This window comes from Microcebus murinus, chromosome 2 (assembly GCF_040939455.1).
Source record: "Microcebus murinus isolate Inina chromosome 2, M.murinus_Inina_mat1.0, whole genome shotgun sequence".
Classification (NCBI taxonomy): Eukaryota; Metazoa; Chordata; class Mammalia; order Primates; family Cheirogaleidae; genus Microcebus; species Microcebus murinus.
The window spans coordinates 13,434,665-13,457,397 of NC_134105.1; the positions used below are offsets into that span (position 1 = coordinate 13,434,665).

At 38.4% G+C, this 22,733-nt stretch overlaps 1 protein-coding gene, 1 non-coding gene and 1 pseudogene across 25 annotated transcripts in view; 1 reads left to right on the top strand and 2 right to left on the bottom strand.

Annotated features, from left to right (window-relative positions):
* EIF4G3 (eukaryotic translation initiation factor 4 gamma 3) overlaps positions 1-22,733 on the bottom strand; it is a 352,113-nt gene that overhangs the window by 4,825 nt on the left and 324,555 nt on the right. For all 24 annotated transcript variants that reach the window (XM_075994735.1, XM_075994744.1, XM_075994737.1 and 21 more), the window contains 5 exons: positions 16,039-16,164; positions 14,770-14,851; positions 12,840-12,938; positions 2,015-2,161; positions 897-978 (listed from right to left, as the gene is read on the bottom strand). In XM_075994735.1, the coding sequence (XP_075850850.1) occupies positions 897-978; positions 2,015-2,161; positions 12,840-12,938; positions 14,770-14,851; positions 16,039-16,164 (536 nt within the window). The remainder of the gene's footprint in view (positions 1-896; positions 979-2,014; positions 2,162-12,839; positions 12,939-14,769; positions 14,852-16,038; positions 16,165-22,733) is intronic.
* Positions 3,986-4,047, bottom strand: LOC142869797 (U7 small nuclear RNA). The gene has a single exon (XR_012918352.1). It is a non-coding gene; the product is annotated as a U7 small nuclear RNA (small nuclear RNA).
* LOC142861108 (UBX domain-containing protein 2A pseudogene) lies at positions 4,089-10,014 on the top strand (annotated as a pseudogene).

The following is a 22,733-nucleotide window of genomic DNA, read 5'->3' on the forward strand; positions in this document are numbered from 1 at the left end:
CTTGTTATTTACCTCATTAAGGAACTAACGTTGAAAAATAAATTCATTGAAAATCTTAAATTACAATTCTGAAGCTAAATTAAGTAGCAGGAAGCTATCTTCTAAAATGATAAAGATAGAGCTGAAATTCTGAGACAACTTTTGAGCTGATGGATTTTTTTCATGTTAATAAGAGAAATGTGGATTTCTAACAGAGAGTAAGTAGATGGTCTCATTAAGTATTGTTGAATATTGTATGCTGCTTGGAATATTTAGGGTAGTTCTACTAATCCTATTCCCATCCACCTATGCACTTCACAAAACATTCAATAAAAACTGTCTTACCATATAAAATAAAGTCAACAAAGTGAAGGAGAAAACTGTTTGTATTTTTTTCCTTCATATTTGTATTTACATAAAATGACTTTTTTGATGAGACTGGCCTTTCACTGATATGAGTTTAACAATATTCAACTCATTCACTACAACTCATGAATGGAAGAAGGCCATAAATGTTGGAGGTGAAAAGGTAAAGAAAAAGCTACATGCAACATACTAAAAAACAACCCAAGGAACATGCAGTAACTTTCTGTCAAATAGAAGAACACAAGGCATGCAGTAGCTGCTCAGATCTGGGTTCTTCTTCTTTTTTTAAAATTATTTAAAATTAGTTCTTTTTTTTTTCTTTAGTATAACTATTATATTCCAGTGAGTAATAGATCTGGGTTCTTTGCAGGCCGAACAACTATTTGTCCCCATGCTAGGCACCATAGGCAGAAATGGCACCCATTTACACAGAAAACTGAGCTATACAGGGCAAGTTTTGAAGACAATATAAATTCAGACCATATAATCACTAGTTGACATAATGGGGATTTCATCAGATGTTAACAGCTGCCTTTAGAAATGTCACTTACCTATAATAGCTGCTTTACAAACAGCTGTCATTAAAGCTCTAAGGAATGTAGGTGAACTCATCTGGCTTTCATCTAGATTCGCCTGAAGTAAAAAAGAAATGGAATAAAGATACCTTTGCATATCAGAGAAATTATTTCCCCCAAACCAGGGCTGACATGGCTCTAAGGGCAGATGGAGTTAGAGTTACATTTTTGTATATTCTTGCAAAAATTCAACATCTGATTCACTGAAAAATAGTTTGACTACTGCCAGTTCTGTGTGAAAATGTTCTAAGTAGCAGTATTTAGTTTTCAGAGAGCTTACTACTGCCTATCTTCTGCTCATTCAATTACACAGTATTACGTATTATGTACATTTGGAAGTGCTACCACTAAAAAACATATTTTTATTCCTCAAAAAATGATCTAAGACCATAAATTTAAAAGAACTATAGCACAACTGCATTTTAAATACTATTTTTTCAGGTGGTGTGCGGTGGCTCACACCTGTAATCCTAGCACTCTAGGAGGCCGAGGCGGGCGGATTGCTTGAGGTCAGGAGTTCGAAACCAGCCTGAGCAAGAGCAAGACGCCTGTCTCTACTATAAATAGAAATAAATTAATTGGCTAACTAATATATATAGAAAAAATTAGCCAGGCATGGTGGCGCATGCCTGCAGTCCCAGCTACTTGGGAGGCTGAGGCAGAAGGATTGCTTGAGCCCAGGAGTTTGAGGTTGCTGTGAGCTAGGCTGACGCCACGGCACTCACTTTAGCCTGGGCAACAAAGCGAAACTCTGTCTTAAAAAATAAATAAATAAATAAAATAAATAAAAATAAAAAATAAATACTATTTTCTCAGTAGTGTGCAACTGTTCTTACATATGCCAACACTACTTTTTCATCTTAATTTTAATGAGAATTAGAGGTGAATCTCAAGCATTGCCTCAAACAAACCCTTCAGGTACTGAGAAAATTGTAACTCTTTTATAAGGATGACAAGAAGAATGCATTTAAAAACTAACTTTGTTAAGGTTAAAAACTCACAAAGTGAAAGGACAGGTAGGTGAATTAAAGAGGCTGCCACAAGAATCTTTCTTGCAGAGATAGATATCAGGGAAGGTGATATAGTCTTTATACCTCTACCCAGTCAAAGATCTGTTCATCATTCGCTTTGTCCTCAATAATGAGTTTCTCAAGTTGCTTATATAGCTCTTCAGCAGAGAGTTCTTTCTTTGAAAGTGCTTCGGAGGAACAAGAACTGTCAGATTCGATGAAGTCCAACTTCTGAAACATAAAATGTGAAACATATTAGTAATATTTAAACAAAGTCATGGGCTATATTTTGTCTTTTACAGGGAATCAAAGTGATTAGCAGAAGCTATTTTAGGTTTATAGTTTTGAAAGGCTGTCACTCTGATATCCTTCCGATATTTGTTTTTTTGTTTTTTGTTTTTTTTTTTTTTTGAGACAGAGTCTCGCTTTGTTGCCCAGGCTAGAGTGAGTGCCGTGGCGTCAGCCTAGCTCACAGCAACCTCAAACTCCTGGGCTCCAGTGATCCTTCTGCCTCAGCCTCCCGGGTAGCTGGGACTACAGGCATGCACCACCATGCCCGGCTAATTTTTTTTTTTATATATATATCAGTTGGCCAATTAATTTCTTTCTATTTATAGTAGAGACGGGGTCTCGCTCTTGCTCAGGCTGGTTTTGAACTCCTGACCTTGAGCAATCCACCCGCCTCGGCCTCCCAAGAGCTAGGATTACAGGCGTGAGCCACAGCGCCCGGCCCCGATATTTGGTTATTTGTTTTCATTCTTTTTTTTGGTTGAGACAGGGTCTTGCTCTGTTGCCCAGGCTGGAGTGCAGAGGCATGATGATCATAGCTCACTGTAGCCACAAACTCCTAGCCTCAAGGCATTCTCCTGCCTTAGCCTCCCAAGTAGCTGGAACTATAGGCATGTACCAGCACACGTAGCTAATTTTTTTTTTTTTTTTTTGAGTAGAGACAAGGTCTTGCTAGGTTGCCCAGGCTAAGTCTTGAACTCCTGGCCTCAAGTGATCCTCCTGCCTCAGCCTCCAGAGTTGCTGGGATTATAGGCTTGAGCCACCACACCCAGCCTATCCTTCTAAACATTTTTCCAATTTCTCAAACTGTGTATCTTGTAAAACAAATGAATAGACCTCCTATGATTATCTTTCTGGTTACACTTATCTCCATTCTGAGCTTCAATCTTGCTCTTAACAGTGACAAAACTCTTTAAGGTCGGGTAGGAGCCCTAGACAGGGTACAACTTAACTATCTTTCTATAATATATGGTTTAATACTAGTATCAACATAGCAACTGTCAAAACTCTATAGTTTTGCCATTTTTAGGTCCATCAAATACCTCCTGATCATTCTGAATCCAAATGTAAGAAATGATGCTATAATTCTTAAAATTTAGGTAGTTTAAAAAATCTATAATCAAACTATTAGTAATTTATGCCTTGCATTATGCAGTTCACCCTACAAACACCATAAAGATCATAATTTTAAAGATTATTCATATAAGCTCTTACTCAAGGGGTGAGGGGGGCATGGGCAATATATGTAACCTTAACACTTGTACCCCCATAATACACTAACAACAACAACAAAAAAAGATTATTCATGTAAGGTTTTGTTCAAAGACTCCAGTATAATCCTATACCCTACCCCTAATCTACAAAGTAAAAACCACTATCTTGAATTGTGTTTTTCCTCTGATTATTTAGTTTCTACCACTTATGCAGCATCTCTAAATAGTTCCCTGTGAGGTTTTAGAAACATGGTTTAATACTGCAAACAATTTTTATGATTCAGTGTTGGTAAATTATATATCCCTGATGCTCCAACACACACACAAAAGCACATGATGGCCATACGCTCTTTTGAGAATAAGTAATCAATTTTTCATAACCTTGAAACATTTTCCGAATTAATTCTAGTGTCCCAAAGTGTTAGAATACCTATATAGAATATTTGTTTAACCTACTCTAAACCTACAAAAATAATTTAAGGTCTGAAAGCAATTAATAATAGTAACAAAATGAAGTGTGCTATTCATTTTATTTTTCTTGGCAGGGTGGGGGTGGGGTCTTCCGGTGAGGACCGGAAATCCTGCTAGACAAATTCTAAAAGAGCTGTAACACTGCTATTCATTAAAAAAATAAAATATGACATAAAAATTTGAAAATGAAAGCCTCTACTACTGCCACAGGAGTCAGTGGTGAGTTGTAAAGTTTACACTGATCAGTAGAGAGAAATGTTTGTTTCTGAGAACCCCTATATTTCTGCACAAGTTATCTGATCTTCCCTGGTATCCAGAAGGTTGGGCTTTGAACTTATTGACAAGTTCACTACTACCTCTGGCAGAATGCTCCAGTTTTCACAGAAAAAGGGCATGAAACCAATTATTTTAGAAGAATGCTAAAAGTCAGGATATAGAAGGCCAAGTGTTTTAGAACTTAATTTTTCCAACTGCTCTTTCAACATTTTTATTAATAACAACATCTTTATTTATTGAGTACCTCTCTGAGCTCAGTAATTACTAAACATTATCTCATTTAATCCCAACAAAAATTCTACATAGTAGGTATCATTAGCATTTTATAAAGGTGAGGAATCTAAAGCTTAGAGAAGTTATTTCTTTTTTTTTTTTTTTTTGAGACAGAGTCTCACTTTGTTGCCTAGGCTAGAGTGAGTGCCGTGGCATCAGCCTAGCTCACAGCAACCTCAAACTCCTGGGCTCAGCAATCCTACTGCCTCAGCCTCCCGAGTAGCTGGGACTACAGGCATACGCCACCATGCCCGGCTAATTTTTTGTATATATATTTTTAGTTGGTCAATTAATTTCTTTCTATTTTTGGTAGAGACGGGGTCTTGCTCAGGCTGGTTTCGAACTCCTGACCTTGAGCAATCCGCCTGCCTCAGCCTCCCAGAGTGCTAGGATTACAGGCGTGAGCCACCGCGCTCAGCGAGAAGTTATTTCTTTAAAGTCACATATTAAATAGCAGAAAACTGAAATCTGAATCCAGATTTGACTTTAAACCAGGATGCCAGTTTTCATTTCTGTTGAATATATACCTAGAAGTGAAATTGTAAAGTCACAGTAATTATGTGAGGAACCACCTTTTTTTTTTCTTTGAGACAGAGTCTCGCTTTGTTGCCCAGGCTAGAGTGAGTGCTGTGGCGTCAGCCTAGCTCACAGCAACCTCACACTCCTGGGCTCAAGCAATCCTGCTGCCTCAGCCTCCCGAGTAGCTGGGACTACAGGTATGCGCCACCATGCCCGGCTAATTTTTTATATGCATATCAGTTGGCCAATTAATTTCTTTCTATTTATAGTAGAGACGGGGTCTCGCTCTTGCTCAGGCTGGTTTCGAACTCCTGACCTCGAGCAATCCGCCCGCCTCGGCCTCCCAGAGTGCTAGGATTACAGGCTTGAGCCACCGCGCCCGGCCTACTACTAGCTTTTATATGTACCTATATACTTACCTTTACCAGAGATACTTATTTGTTGTATGGCTTAAAGCTATTGTCTAGTGTCCTTTCAATTCAGCCTGAAGGATTCCCTTTAGTATGTTTTGCAGGGTAGGTCTACTACTGGCAACAAACTCACTTAGCTTTTTTAAAATATGGGAATATCTTAATTTCTCCTTCCTTTCTGAAAGAAATTTAGCCAGCCATAGAATTATTGTTTGACAGTTATTTTCTTTCAGTACTTTAAATATATCATCCCACTGCCTTGTGACCTTCATGGTTTCTGATGAGAAATTGGCTGTAAATATTATTGAGAATCCCTTGTGAGGTGTCACTTTTCTCTTGCTGCTTTCAGGATTCTTTCTTTGTCTTTTGACAATTTCATTGTATGTGCCTCATTGTGGATCTCTTTGAGTTATTTCTTCTTGGAGTTTGTTGAGATCCCCAGATTCATGTCTTTCATCAAATTTGGGAAGTTTTCAGCCATTATTTCTTCAAATATTTTTTATGCCCCATTTTCTCTCTTGAGATTCCATAATGTGCACATTGGTGTGCTTGATGGTATCCCATAGGTTCTGTTCATTTTTCTTTTTCTTTTTTTGGAGACAGGGTCTCTCACTCGGTTACCCTGGCTAGAGTGTAGTGATGTCATCATAGCTCACTGCAAGCTCAAACTCCTGGGCTCAAGCCATCCTTCTGCCTTAGCCTCCTGAGTAGCTGGGAATATAGGCATGTGCTACCATGCCTGGCTAATTTTTCTATTTTTTCTTTTTCTTTTTTTAGAGAGGAGGTCTCCTTGCTCAGGCTTGTCTTTAACTCCTGACCTCAAGCGATCCTCTTGCCTCAAGCTTTGAAAATACTAGGATTATTGATGTGAGCCACATACCTGGCCTTGATCCTTTTTTCTTTGTGCTTCTCAAACTGAGCAATTTCAACTGCCCTATACTTATTTTGGCTGATCAAATCTGGTATCAAACCCCTCTAGTGTTTTATTTCACCTATTGTAACTAGCTCCAGAATTTCTATTTTGTTCCTTTTTATAATTCTTTTTTTTTTTTTTTTTTTTGAGACAGAGTCTCACTTTGTTGTCCAGGCTAGAGTGAGTGCCGTGGCGTCAGCCTAGCTCACAGCAACCTCAAACTCCTGGGCTCGAGTGATCCTTCTGCCTCAGCCTCCCGAGTAGCTGGGACTACAGGCATGCGCCACCATGCCCGGCTAATTTTTTTTATATATATATATATCAGTTGGCCAATCAATTTCTTTCTATTTATAGTAGAGACGGGGTCTCGCTCTTGCTCAGGCTGGTTTTGAACTCCTGACCTTGAGCAATCCACCCGCCTCGGCCTCCCAAGAGCTAGGATTACAGGCGTGAGCCACCGCGCCCGGCCTATAATTCTTATTTCTTTATGGGTATCTTCTATTTGTTCATATATCATTCTCCTGATTTCCTTTAGTTTTTTTCCCATGGTTTCCTTAAGCTATCTGAGCATATGTAAGACAGATAAAACCTTTTGTCCTGTGTGTCCAATGTTTGGGCTTGCTCAGGGATGTTTTCTGTTAGTTTTCCCCCTTTTCCTGTAAATGAGCCATACTTTCCTGTTTCTTTGTATGTTTTATAATTTTCTGCTGAGAACGGGCCATTTTAAATTTTATAAGGTGATAATTCTGGGACATCAGATCCTCTCCTTTCCTCAGGGATTGCTGATGTTGCTTATTGAAGGGTGTAGTCAGTTGTTTTAGTGTCTTTTCTAAACTATATTTTAAGGACTACATTCTTTGTCATATGCAGTCTCCAAAGTCTATGTTCTATTATTTATTATTTCCATGGTCAGCCAGTGAACTAAGATTTCATTGACTGCTTGAGCTGAATAAGAGAGACAGAGAGAGAGAGATACTGGGAGATGGAGGGAAAAAGGAAGAAGAGGGGGACAAAGAGGAAGGAAAGGTATGAGGAAGGGGGACAGAGGGAAAGAAGGAGAAGGGGGGAAGGAAGGGGCAGAAGCAGAGGGAAGGAGAGAGAGAGAGATATCTATTTCTTTAAATGTTTAGCTGGGGAAGCCATTTATTCTGAAGGGGTTGAAACAGCTAGCCCCTGCACTGGATTCTCAGTCAACTTCCAAGCAGATCAAAAGATACAACTCCAATCTTTGGAGGACAAGGTCCTTATTGCTAACTCTGGCATGAGAAAGCTACACCAGAAACAGTGTTCTGCCATAGGGCTGGGGGCTGGTAGGTTCTATGCTAAATGCCAAAATTTACTGACATTTTACTAGACTCTATTTATCAAGCACCTCCCTGGTATTTATAGTGCCTATGTTTGACTAGATTCCACAATTCCAAAATGGCTGATTCTAAAAGATCTTGCCAGTTTAATAGATGTTTTAATGGAGGGACTGATTCCTGGATCTTCCTATTCTGCCATCTTTCCTATAGCACATATAAATTTTTAAATTTTAATAATTTTTTTGAGAGAGTCTTTCTCTTTCATGCTGGAATGCAGTGGTGTGATCATAGCTCAATGCACCCTTGAACTCCTGGGGCTAAAGTGATCCTCTTGCCTCAGACTCCAGAATAGCTAGGATTATAGGCATGTGCCACCATGTCTAACTAATTAAAAAAAATTTTTTTTGAGGCGCGCTGGGCCACCGACGCCGGCGCCCAGCGGAGACCGAACGAGGCGGGCTGGGTACCAGTGGCGCGGCTGCAGAGCCTAGACGGCTCTAGGGGTGGCAGTGCTTGGAGTCTGAGGGGCTCTAGCCAAATGGCTGCAGCTGTGCCCAGGGTCCCTGAGCGAAGTGAGGCTGAAGCTGCAAGGCTGCGCCGCCACGCCCAGAGGAAGGCAAAAGAGAATTAAAGAAGTAGATAATCTTGAAGGTATAAAAGAAGAATGGGCTTGCGAAACAGGATCTGACAATCAACCTCTTAGTGATAATCAACAAACAAACTATGAATATTTTGTTGACAGCCTTTTTGAGGAAGCTCAGAAGGTTGGTGCCAAGTGTTTGTCCCCCACTGAACAGAAGAAACAGGTAGATGTAAGTATAAAATTATGGAAAAACGGATTCACAGTCGATGATTTCAGAAGTTATTCTGATGGCGCAACTCAGCAGTTCCTGAACTCTATCAAAAAGGGGGAATTACCTTCAGAATTATAGGGAACTTTTTTTTTTTTTTTTTTTTTTTTGAGACAGAGTCTCACTTTGTTGCCCAGGCTAGAGTGAGTGCCATGGCGTCAGCCTAGCTCACAGCAACCTCAAACTCCTGGGCTCAAGCAATCCTCCTGCCTCAGCCTCCCGAGGAGCTGGGACTACAGGCATGCACCACCATGCCCAGCTAAGTTTTTCTATATATATTAGTTGGCCAATTAATTTCTTTGTATTTATAGTAGAGACGGGGTCTCACTCTTGCTCAGGCTGGTTTTGAACTCCTGACCTCGAGCAATCCGCCCGCCTCGGCCTCCCAGAGTGCAATAGGGAACTTTTAATAAAAAGGAGGTGGATGTTGGCCGGGCGCTGTGGCTCACGCCTGTAATCCTAGCTCTTGGGAGGCCGAGGCGGGCGGATTGCTCAAGATCAGGAGTTCAAAACCAGCCTGAGCAAGAGCGAGACCCCGTCTCTACTATAAATAGAAAGAAATTAATTGGCCAACTGATATATATATAAAAAATTAGCCGGGCATGGTGGTGCATGCCTGTAGTCCCAGCTACTCAGGAGGCTGAGGCAGGAGGATCGCTTGAGCCCAGGAGTTTGAGGTTGCTGTGAGCTAGGCTGACGCCACGGCACTCACTCTAGCCTGGGCAACAAAGCGAGACTCTGTCTCAAAAAAAAAAAAAAAAAAAAAAAAAAAAAAAGGAGGTGGATGTTAAAGTTGAAGATAAGAAAAATGAAGTGTGTGTCTCTACAAAGCCTGTGTTTCAGCCCTTTTCAGGACAAGGTCACAGACTGGGAAGTGCTACACCAAAAGTTGTTTCTAAAGGAAAGAGTACTGAAGTTGACAATAAAAATAATTTGTCTGCTATTCCACTGAATAACTTGGAACCCATAAGTAATATAAGGTTCTGGTTAGCCAATGGCAAAAGGATTGTCCAGAAATTTAACATTTCTCATAGGGTAAGCCACATCAAAGACTTCATTGAACAATACCAAGGATCTCAAAGAAGTCCTCCCTTTTCCCTGGCAACAGCTCTTCCTTTCCTCAAATTGCTAGATGAAACACTCACACTGCAAGAAGCAGATTTACAGAATGCTGTAATCATTCAGAGACTCCAAAAGACCGCGGAACCTTTTAGCAAACTTTCAGAGCATTGATTTTTGATAGATTAATTGGAAAATTTGCAGAGAAATGATGGTTGTAAGTGGGCAAACCAAAATGGGGGACAGGAAAAGTCAAATTTGCTGGACTTTTGGTTTATCTACTGCTTAACTTTCCAGATAAGAAGATTTTTAAGTAAGTACAGGTTAAGAAAGTAACATATGACTGGAAAATATATTCAGTGTACTTTTTCCAAAGGCTACTCAAAAGAAAAATATACTTATTTTCAAATACCAAGTAATCAACATAAGATATATTAAATAGCCGTATCATTTAGAATCTAAATATCATATAAATTAGCAAATATGTTCACAGCATCTGTCATTCAAACATCATTCCCAAACAGGTTAAAGTGAGTGCCGTGGCATCAGCTTAGCTCACAGCAACCTCAAACTCCTGGGCTCAGGCAATCCTACTGCCTCAACCTCTTAAGTAGCTGGGACTACAGGCATGCGCCACCATGCCCAGTTAATTTTTTCTATATATATTTTAGTTGGCCAATTAATTTCTTTCTATTTATAGTAGAGACAGGGTCTCGCTCTTGCTCAGGCTGGTTTCGAACTCTTGACCTCAAGCAATCTGCCCACCTTGGCCTCCTAGAGTGTTAGGATTACAGGCGTGAGCCACCAAGCCCGGCCTTTTTTTAAAAAAAAATCTCTCCAGTCATTTTGACTAGTCTCTTATTTGCCTATTTTTGTGATTCCCCCCACCTCCCCACTTGATTTTAAGACAAGGTCCTGCTCTGTTGCCTGGGCTAGAGTGCAGTGGCATCATCATAGCTCATTGCAACTTCCAAGGCCTGGGCTCAAGTGATCCTTCTACCTCAGTCTCCCATGCAGCTGAGACTATAGGTACATGCCACCATGCCTAGCTAATTTTTAAAAATTTTTGTAGAGATAAGGGTCTTGTTATGTTGCTTAGGCTGGTCTTGAACTCCTGGCCTCAAGTGATCGTTCCCTCCTTGGCTTCTCAAAGTGATAGGATTACAGGTGTCAGTCACTGCACCCAGCCACCCTCTTTTTTTATATAGTGTTATTTTGTATTTTGAATGACAATCCCATTACCTTAAGTCCTTGAGGTATAAACCTACCACTTACTGTATGTTTACTCTTACTCATGTTCACTTTTTTCACTGAATGTTAAATGAACTCTAAGTGTTAGCTCATATATATTTAGATAATGCATATTTGTAGAAAATAAGGGGACCTAAGCTGAGGATGTTTTCTTCAGAGAACTTTAGTTTGCTGCTTCTGGGAGCCAGGGTAATACTGAAGTGGGACCAATTCAACACATTTCATAATATCTGGCAGCACCTGTAACATTTGTCCACTGGGCAACATGTCCTTCAGGCAACATGCCTTTCATGTATGCTAAATGCTCAAAGTTCAGGTTTCATCTCTGGCTTCCTTCCTCCTCTTACTTCTTTCTGTCCCTTGTAAGCGAATTTACTTTACATCCTGTGAATCCAGCAATGCATCAGAAATTGTGCTTTATGTTCTACTTATTGTAGTGGCAGGACTGCTTCCCAGTGTATCTAGACTAAGGAAGCCACTAGAGTCCATAGCAACTGAATACAATGTCTTTATCCAGAACAATACACTTACTTAAAAGTCATTTTCAGGCCGGGCGCTGTGGCTCACGCCTGTAATCCTAGCTCTTGGGAGGCCGAGGCGGGCGGATTGCTCAAGGTCAGGAGTTCAAAACCAGCCTGAGCAAGAGCGAGACCCCGTCTCTACTATAAATAGAAAGAAATCAATTGGCCAACTGATATATATATATAAAAAATTAGCCGGGCATGGTGGCACATGCCTGTAGTCCCAGCTACTCGGGAGGCTGAGGCAGAAGGATGGCTCGAGCCCAGGAGTTTGAGGTTGCTGTGAGCTAGGCTGACGCCACGGCACTCACTCTAGCCTGGACAACAAAGTGAGACTCTGTCTCAAAAAAAAAAAAAAAAAAAAAAAAAGTCATTTTCAGATTGCTTTCTCATTTTATTTTACCTACAGTGATTTTTTTTTCTCCTTACTGCTGATTTTGTTGGCTGTCTTAGTTTTACTTTTCATCATGTGTTTTAGGATTTTGAATTGTAGGACTGTTTTGCAGGAAATGTTTTATTTTCTATCTTTGCCTTTTTTTTTTTTTTTTTTTATCTAATAGTTTTATGACTGCCTCTACCTGAACCTCCACAATTCCTTGTTTAGGACCAGATTACATCAACCAGGGGGTGTTCTGCTTTGTGCATTTCTGGATCCAGTAATAAACTTAGTAGGCTGGGTAGCTAAGGTTCTGTTTTTTTTTTTTTTTTCTTTTTAGTGGCATGAAGACTGGTTATAGGTTCTGGTTTTAAGACTGTATCTACTTCCTTATATTTACTTATCTGTGAAGTTTCAAGCTGTAAGCTTATCTCCAATCCTGTACCTTGTGTGGGGCACTGTAGTCCCCATTACCCTATAGAATAACTGCTGGTTGCTTCTGCCTGATTTTAGACTCAGAGACCAGAAGACATGCAGCTTTAACCCTCTCACTCCAGCCTTATTTATTTATTTATTTTTATTTTATTTTTTGAGACAAAGTCTCACTCTGTTGCCCAGGCTAGAGTGCTGTGGCGTCAGCCTAGCTCACAGCAACCTCAATCTCCTGGGCTCAAGTGATCCTCCTGCCTCAGCCTCCCGAGTAGCTTGGACTACAGGCATGCGCCACCATGCCTGGCTAATTTTTTCTATATATTTTTAGTTGGTCAATTAATTTATTTCTATTTTTAGTAGAGACGGGGTCTCGCTTTTGCTCAGGCTGGTTTCGAATTCCTGATCTTGAGCGATCCTCCCGCCTCTGCCTCCCAGAATGCTAGGATTACAGGCGTGAGCCACTGCGCCTGGCCTTAGCCTTGTTTATTAATTTCATTTCTGCTTCATGGAGATATGTAGAGCTTGTTTTTATAAGGGTGGCTAAGTTTTTAGATCTTTGTTTTCTTTTTCATCAATCATCTAATGATTACACAGTTTGGAGTGGCTTTACATGGACTTAAAATGACATCCTAACCAAGATTCTTATTTTGGTCTAATTTTAATCACTGGACTACTAATGAAATTACCTTCATTTTTTTCTATAAAATAGACCAACTGTTATCAAACGGTAAAATGTAAGTCATGTTCTTACCTGCTCCAAGAGAAAATTATGTACATCTTCTCCTTCTGGTAAAAAGTCCTTCCAGCTGAGGTCAGCCTCCCTCCATAATGACCCCACTTTCTTATGGCTCTAAAATAGAGGTAAGTCCAATTCATTTACTTTCACATTGGAAGAAGGAAAAAAATAAAGGCTTGAAGTCAAGAGTACAGAACTCTAAAAACTATAAAATCAAAACTTTCCATTGGTGCATGAAGTCAACCACTTAGGACTCTTGACTTTCAAACTGAGATTTCTGAATGTATATAAATGTAATGGTGACTAACTGAAGTACAGCTGCTTAAGGTCAAATAATTTATTTACCCGGTGACCAATCTGGGGAACTACAAACTGATATTTGGGATTTATGAATATAAATACCAAAAAAAAGTATAATACATAGCATTTATAAATTCAACACTGTCTCTTTTTCTAGACAGCTCTGTGTGTATCTCCTTTTAAGGCCATTCAATGAGCCTCACTGGAATCCTGGAATCTCTCTTCATAGATCCCAATTATGCAGCCTGATAAAAGAACCATTAAGGCAATTGTTGCTTAAGAAACAGAAATGAGAAGCATTTCAGGGGCAAGAAACACAAGGCTGAGCACAAAGGAAACAATAACAAAGAGCTGTTGTCAGCTGTAAAAATAAGAGGAGGTATATATCCACTGCCTGAAGAAAGTCACAGTGATAAAGAAAAATACCAGGCTTTGAGGTTACAACTACCTTCCCAGAGGCATGTATTAATTATGTCATAAAGTAACTTGTCTAAAGTTGTAGCTGATAATTTGGTATAACCAGAATGTGAATTTGGGCATATGGCTCCAGAGCTTATGGTCTATGAGAATTTGGTTTTATTTATAAGTGGGAATTTGCTTTCTGTTTCTAGAAATAAAAGTTGTTAAGAAGTTGAGTTTTAAATAAGGACTGAAGGCAAGGACCTACTCCATGGGTAGGCATGGAGAGAATTATGGACATAAAAACGAGGGTTCAGTACAAATTTTAGTGCTATTAAACAAAGAGTATTATTAACAAATAATAATCAACTAGAAACCAGGATATTTAGTGCATTTATCTATGAATAACTATTACACAAATGGGATGCAGAAGGATTTCTACGGGTTCGGAGGGATAACGTCTATAAAACATGGAAATCTATCAGCCCAGTATTTTTGGCTCAGATTAAATCAGAAATCACTCCAGAATCTTCATTTTTGAGTTTTGTTTAGACATTGCTCATCCTAGACATTTCATTCCCTTTAAGATGCCACAATATGTGCTCTAACCTCTTAGACTTCTAATAGAGCACTTCTATACTCTTTTGATATTACTGGATTAAATTTATCTGTCTCCCTCTCTAGTCTATAAATTCACTAAAGGCTTAGTCATTTTTGTAGACTGAGATCCTAGCATAGAGCTTCATTGAGCTTTATTTAGCTTTATTAAGCTAAAATAAATTTAACTTCAGAAATTCACCATCCTGCAGAATTGTTTTACCACCTACTTTTAATCAGATTACCAGCCCATAATCTAAAAATAACAAAATTAATCATTTTATGAATCCTGTATTTCTCTGAAAGCCAAGTAGTTTTCATTGAATCTATTAAAAAGTATAAATAGTATAGCCATTTTGTTTCAAGAGAAAACAAAATTATCAACCACAAATAAAACGTATCTTGAGACTCTTTAGAATTATTCCAAACTACTGGAGATGAGACAATTCTTTCCCAAGATTAGTATACAGAAGGATAAATACACCTCAGAAAGAAACTAGTTTGAAGTAGAGACCTCTCTCTTTTTTCAAAGAATAAAAGAAAATAGAACTACTTGCACAGAGACCTAAGCTATTCACAGACAACCCAAGATCAAAATTACTGCCCTTCGTAATATGCTGTTGAGTCTGAGATTCAGTTTAACACTCACCATTTGTTTGCATAGAAGGTGCAATATTTCAGAAAGCAAGATCCCAGCTCTTCCAACAGGAAGCAAAGGTTTGCTAAATTCTCTGTAAAAAACAAGAGCAATGATTAAGTATCTCTGAACAAATTCTCCATTCTAGAACAGGAAAACAATGTGTGCCAAAAAAGATACTGTGAAACCTAAATATACTGGCCAAGCCAAAGCTCCAGGACATGCTCTAAGTCATTTTCAGCAGTTCAGAGACTTCACCTTATGCTTCATGGAGAAGCTGAAAAGGGACTTTAGAATTCCTGGTTTTTGCCCTTTTTCTTTAACTACTTCAGTGATAGAAGCAACACAAAGATCAGTCTCATTAGTAGTCTGTTTATTTATATAAGCTCCACTGCAAGTCAAAAGAAGAGACGCACCTTAAGTAATGGAGATGTGAAGCTTAGTTGCAAAATATTTTAAGAAAGAAAATTTTTCTTTAGAATATGGATGACACAGAAAGGGACCAATTTTTTCATAGTCTAAATCAGTATTTTCCAAACTGTTTTCCAGAGGATATCAATAATTCCTCAAAAAGGATTCTATGATCAATTAAGTGAGGCAATGCTGAATTAAACAAAGCTAGTTTTAACTTATTGTTTTGTTTTACTAGAGGATTTTCATAATCTTTAATGTGCTATAATATGCTTTGTGAATCTAAAAAAAAAAGGACTTCATAATATGCAGAGTTTGAAGAGATAAACAATTTTGAGGTAATACTAGTGTTTTGAAGAATAGAGTTTGGGAACTACTGGTCTATACAAAGTAGCATCAATTCCCCACTCACATCCAAATCTAGGAATGCTTGAGATTTCAGTTCCTTTTACTATAAACTTAAACTTTTACTATAAACTTAAAATAAACTTATTTTACAGGTACTGCAGTCTGACAGGCTACAATGAAAAAATGTAACTTCTTATAGCATTGTAGTAATGATAGATACAAAAGCCAGATTAATATTAAGCTTCTAGAAGCAATCATCTTCCAGTTGCATGATTCTGGAACCATATCTACAATCACTGCTACACTCAACAGATTACAAGGGCTATCATGTACCCAACAGGTCTCCAGTGCAAATCTAGTATAATGTAACACTTTTACACTAAGATTAGAGTCTTAAAGAATCATAGACAGCATCTAAGAGTCTCCAAAGGCAAAACAGGACAGCATTATGCTAGAGAGCCAGCTGATTAATACTGTGTCAGTTTATCTTGATATACCTCAAAAGAAACAAGCGTAACTTACATGGTAAGTTCTCTCATGGTGAGTCCACCTTCTTTTAACATGGGGGTCACCAGTTCAGCAAGGTACAACCAAATATGGGGAATATCGATGGCCATGTCATCTGCCAATTCCAAAGTTTCTGAAAAACTGAAAAAGAACAGGAAAAAAATTCACATGCAAATGTAATTGAAAAGGTAAGATTAAATAGAGAGACCAAAAATCAGTTAGTCAACAAATACATATTAATCACCTGTCATGTTAGGTACTAGTCAAGGCATAAATTGACTGGTAAACAAGTTACCATTCTCAAAGAGCTTATATTAGCATGGCGTGGGGGTGGGGAGAGAGAATAGAACACACAAAAACATACTTGCAGACAAAGCTAATACTCTGAAGAACATGAACTATAGTACCAGAGGGAGGTCAGAAAATACCTCAGAATGGAAGTGACTTTTGAAAGAATTAAATGATGAAAAGGACACAGTCTGTAAAGTTCTAGGATAGCTATCCCATTTAATCCCACACTATGGAGTCCACCACAGTTGAATATCATATCCTCTGAGTCCATCAGAAGCACTCAACACAGACCAGACACAAATAGAAAAAAAGACAAAAATCCTTGGTCTTCAAGACCCCTTACAATGGGGAAAAAAATGGATGGATATAAAAAAGTATGACAACATTAACTAATACTATCATTATTACATGTTATAAACTGTTGAACCTCTAAAGAAAAGCTAATGGTTTCAGGCTTTTGTGTTATGAAATATAAATATTTCTTTTCTTTTTTTTTTTTGAGACAGAGTCTCACTTTGTTGCCTAGGCTAGAGTGAGTGCCATGGCGTCAGCCTAGCAGCAACCTCAAACTCCTGGGCTCAAGCAATCCTTCTGCCTCAGCCTCCCGAGTAGCTGGGACTACAGGCATACGCCACCATGCCTGGCTAATTTTTTCTATATATATTAGTTGGCCAATTAATTTCTTTGTATTTATAGTACAGATGGCGTCTCGCTCTTGCTCAAGCTGGTTTCGAACTCCTGACGTCAAGCAATCCACCCCGCCGCGGTCTCCCAGAGAGCTAGGATTACAGGCGTGAGCCACCGCGCCCAGCCTAAATATTTCTTTCTTTTTTTTTTTTTTGAGACAGAATCTCACTTTGTTGCCCAGGCTAGAGTGAGTGCCGTGGCGTCAGCCTGGCTCACAGCAACCTCAATCTCCGGGGCTCAGCGATCCTACTGCCTCAGCCTCCTGAGTAGCTGGGACTACAGGCATGCGCCACCATGCCCGGCTGATTTTTTGTATATATATTTTTAGTTGGTCAATTAATTTATTTCTATTTTTGGTAGAGACGGGGTCTCGCTCAGGCTGGTTTCGAACTCCTGACCTTGAGCAATCCGCCCGCCTTGGCCTCCCAAAGTGCTAGGATTACAGGCGCAGCCTAAATATTTCTTGATATAAAGTAAAATAAATAGGAATTAAATATAAAACTTAGGAAAGTCAAATATAAAATACCAGCAGAGTCATATTTAGGCTGAAAATCTTGGCTATTCTTAGAAGTATAAACAAACAATTCAAGACTTTGTTAATTATTCCATATATACTAAAAATTACAAAAATAGAAGTGAATTTAACTATTGCAGACACATGCATAATTGTAAGACATAAGGAATTGTAAGTCATAAGGAATAAATGAAGGGGCTAAGAGCAGGATGTATCTGTATTCATATTCCTTTATATCTCTGCATTTATAAAATGTGTGCTTTTCTACTATAGTTCTAAGATTCTAGCCAGAGTATGCCACTCTTTTTACCCACCTCAGAGGCCTACATGTCATTAAAAATTTTTTTTTTTTTTGAGACAGAGTCTCACTCTGTTGCCCAGGCTAGAGTGAGTGCCGTGGCGTCAGCCTAGCTCACAGCAACCTCAAACTCCTGTGCTCAAGCAATCCTACTGCCTCAGCCTCCCGAGTAGCTGGGACTACAGGCATGCGCCACCATGCCCGGCTAATTTTTTCTATATATACTAGTTGGCCAATTAATTTCTTTCTATTTATAGTAGAGACGGGGTCTTGCTCTTGCTCAGGCTGGTTTTGAACTCCTGACCTTGAGCAATCCGCCCACCTAGGCCTCCTAGAGTGCTAGGATTACAGGCATAAGCCACCGCGCTAGGCCGAAATTTTCACTTAAAAAAGAGCTGCTATTATAAAAGGCAGGGTCACCTTTCTGAAGCTGCCATTTCAAAACAGTTTACAGCTCAGCCACATTTTCTAACTCTGGGTTTCATAAATACTTAATGCCAACTGACCTCACAGCTTGTAATTATTTGACATCTATTTGCAGACGTAACAGACACTTGACTGTTCTCTCATTATGTGCATACTTTCAGCTTAGTTAACCTGCCACTTATGGAACATAATTTGGCTGGACTCCAAGATTTCTGGGTTAATCACTCCATCCTGCCAATACATGTTCTGTGGGTTAGCTAAGCTTTTAATGAGCCCAAGGGACAATTGCAACCATGCCGGTCCTTCAGCAGTATATCTGCTGTTATTTTCATTTCATATTACAACTAAAATATACTGATATTCTTGCCTTGGTTTTTCACTTTCTTGGTCAGTTCATGGTAGTTAATATCATACTTAACAGTGGAGAATTGAAGGATTTTCCTCTAAGATCAGGTAAAAAAAAAGAATATCCACTCTTACTACTTCTTTCTAACAAAGTACTAATAGTCCTATCCAAAATAATTAGGGAAGAGAAATAAATAAAAGGCATCCTAAATGGAAAGGAAGAAATATAACTGTCTCTATTTGCTGATGACATGATTTTATAGGTAGAAAACCCTGAACAGTCCACCAAAAAGTTGTTAGAACTGATAAATTAGTTCAGTGAAGTTGTAGGATACAAGAATCAACATACAAATATCAGTAGCATTTCTAAGAAACCCCTCATCTGCAAGAGCCTGGATAAACTTGGAGGGCATTGTGCTAAGTGAAATAAGCCAGGCACAGAAAGTCATATAACTCATGATCTCATTTACAACAGCAACAAAAAATAAAATACATAGGTATAAATTTAACCAAGGTGGTGAAAGATCTGCATACTGAAAACTGTAAAACACTGATGAAAGAGAATGAAGAAAACAGAAATAAATTGAAAGATATCCTGTGTTCACAAACTGGAAGAATACTGTTAAAATCTTCATACTACTCAGTTAACTACAAGTTCAATGCAATCTTTATCAAAATTCCAATGTCATTTTTCACAGAAATAGAAAAAACAACCCTTAAATTCACATGGAACCACAAAAGATCCCAAAAGAATGGCCAAAACGATATTGGCAAAAAGAACAAAGCTGGAAGCATCACAATCTCTGATTTTGAAATATAAAAGCAACTGTAATCAAAACAGCATGGAACTAAGACAGTATAGGGACAGGACTAGAGCCTCACTTCTGACCAAGGGAGGAAACACGGGGCACCATGATCCAGCCTAATTCTGTAGAAGAGCAAAAACCAAATGACCTCCTAATCACTGCAATTCAGCTCATACCCATGTAAGGAAGGGGCCAAATTATCTCTCTCTCTCTCTCTTTTGAGACAGAGTCTCACTTTGTTGCCCAGGCTAGAGTGAGTGTCATGGCATCAGCCTAGCTCACAGTAACCTCAATCTCTTGGGCTCAAGTGATCCTACTGCCTCAGCCTGCTGAGTAGCTGAGACTATAGGCATATGCCACCATGGCCGGCTAATTTTTTGTATATATACATTTTTAAGTTGGTCAATTAATTTCTTTCTACTTTTAGTAGAGACTGGGTCTCGCTCAGGCTGGTTTCAAACTCCTGACCTCGAGCAATCCTCCCGCCCTAGCCTCCCAGAGCGCTAGGATTACAGGCATGAGCCACCACATCTGGTCCCAAATTGTCTCTTGAGTAACATCTTCTAGGGCCACTGAAGAAGGAAGCTGACACCAGCTGATAAGGAACCTGGCAGCAAAGAAACCAGACCTATCCAGATCTAACCACCTCAAGCCAGAAAGAGATCTATACTGACCTCACTCTGACTTTTCCCTCATTATCATCTCATTTTAATGCTAAAAATCAAACCCAGAGGTGGAGACTTAAAATGCTAGTGATATATATAATGCTTAAAGAAGCGTGACCGCCAAGTGCACAGCTGCCAGCAGAACTCTGCCTCTACATGTGATGACTTCAAAACTGACACCCACTTTCCTCTTTACAACCCCATAAAAGTTCCCCAGCCCTTTGTTTGGAGAGTTAGTCTGGTTGACCCCTTAACTAGCACTGTCTCCCTTTTTGTTAGAACGAAAAGCCCTGGTAAAAGCCTTGCTTGCCTAAATCTAGTGCCAATTTCTACTGACTTGGGGACCAAGAACCCGAAGTCCACTATCAGTACTATCATAAAAACTGACACATAAACCCCTGGAGCATGATAGAAAGCCCAGAAATAAATCCATCTATTTACAGTCAATTGATTTTCAACGAAGGTGCCAAGAACACACAATGGGGAAAGGACGGTCTCTTTAACAAATGGTCTTAGAAAAACTGGTTATCCACATGCATAAGAATGAAACTGGATCCTTACCTCATACCATATATAAAAAAATCAATTCAAAATGGATTAAAGTCCTAATTATAAGACCTGAAACTGTAAAACTACTAGAAGAAAAACATAGGGAAAAGCTCTATGACTTAGGTTTGAGAAACAATTTTTTGGATATGACTCGAAAAGCACAGACAATAAAAGCAAAAATAGACAAATGGGATTACATTGCAAAGGAAACAACTAATAACATGAAGAGACAACCCCCAGAATGGGAGAAAATTATCTGTAAATCATACTTCTGATAAGGGGTTAATATCCAAATATACAAGGAACTCAAACAACTCAATAGCAAGAAAACAACCTAATTAACAAATGGGAAAAGGACCTGAACAGACATTTCTCAAAAGAAGACATGCCAATGGTCAACAGGTACATGAAAAGAGTGCTCAGAATTACTAACAGAGAAATGCACATTAAAACCACAATGAGATATTACCTCATACCTGTTAGAATGACTTTTATTATTAATAAAAAGATGAAAGATAACAAGGGTTAGTGAGGAAGCAGTGAAAACAGAACTCTTGTAATATTATTGGTAGGAATGTAAATTAGTACAGCAATTATGAAAAATGGTATGGGGTTTCTCAAAAAACTAAAAATAGAACTACCATATGATCCAACAATTCCACTTCTAGTTACATATCCAAAGGAATTGAAACCAATATGTAAAAGGTATATTTGCAGTCCCATCATCATTGCAGCATTATTCACAATAGTCAAGTTATAAAATCAATCTAAGTGTCTACCAACAAATGAATGGATAAAGAAAACGTGATTAAGGAAAATAGGTAGGACTACTACCTATTCAGCCTTCAAAAAGAAGAAAGTTGTCTCATCTGCAAAAATACAGATAAACCTGGAGGGAATTATGGTAAGTGAAATAAGCCAGGCACAGAAAGTCAAATACCTCATGATCTTACTTATATGTAGAATCTAAGAAGGCTGAACTCATAAAATTAGAGACTAGAAGTGACAGTTACCAGAACTGGGTGTGGGTGGGCAAGGAGGAACTGAGGAGTTGCTGGTCAAACGGTATAAATTTTCAGATAGGAGGAATATGTTTTGAGATTTATTACGTAGCAGGATGACTACAGTCAATAATAATGTGTATTTCAAAGTAAAAGTAAATTTCAAATGTCTCACTACAAAAAATAAGTGAGGTGATTATTTATAATAATCACATAGTGATCAGCCTAATTTATTCATTCCATATTGTATACATGTTTCAAAACATCACACTATACACCATAATGTATATAATTATGATTTGTCAATTAAATATTAAAAAAAGAAAATGGTATTGTCAACGGCATCTTTTTCAATTTTTATTATGATTACTTAATAAAAATATAAATCTTGCTATATATAAACAAGGAAGAGATTGTAAAGACATCAAAAAAAAATCAGATGGGTCAAGTATTATTATGACTGATATAAGATAATCTAACTACAGGTTACAAGAAGATATACATAAAATGTTGAAAAGCCAGTATCATCTTCACAGGATTATCACAAAAAAAGAATAAACTAGATCTTACCTGTGTGAACAAATAAGAGTCTTCACTGTTAATTAGTACTGTATTTCTGCAATTTAGCATTTGAAACTAGTATCCATGTCTTTTACCAAGGTAGAATTGCCGTAAGTGGTAATAAAAGTTACAGGAAAGTAGTCAAGGAGGAGATAAGAATTTCCTCTCCAACAATTATCTCTCAAAGTGAAATACTATTGTATCTAGCTTCCTGTAGAGCACATATTTTGTGTCTACTGTCAACTTCAACTTTTCAGTTGTTTATTACACTTTCAAAAGCATTCAAATTCTGTGGCTGTTAATAAATTGCACTCATCATCTACTAGACAGTTTTTAAAAGAAGTTTCTCAAATCATGACATAAGATGACTGTATCAAAACTGTTTGAAATGCATGTACCTATACAATAATACTTCTAACCTACTACCTAATTTATGTCATAAAGTATTTAGATTCAAGTCCTGGAAATTTCAAAAGGATTGCTTGATGTTGTCTTTGTGGAGGTATGTTTTAGGTGAAGCAACTATTATGCTCACAGCTGATATAACATTTCGTAGAAAAAATTTTA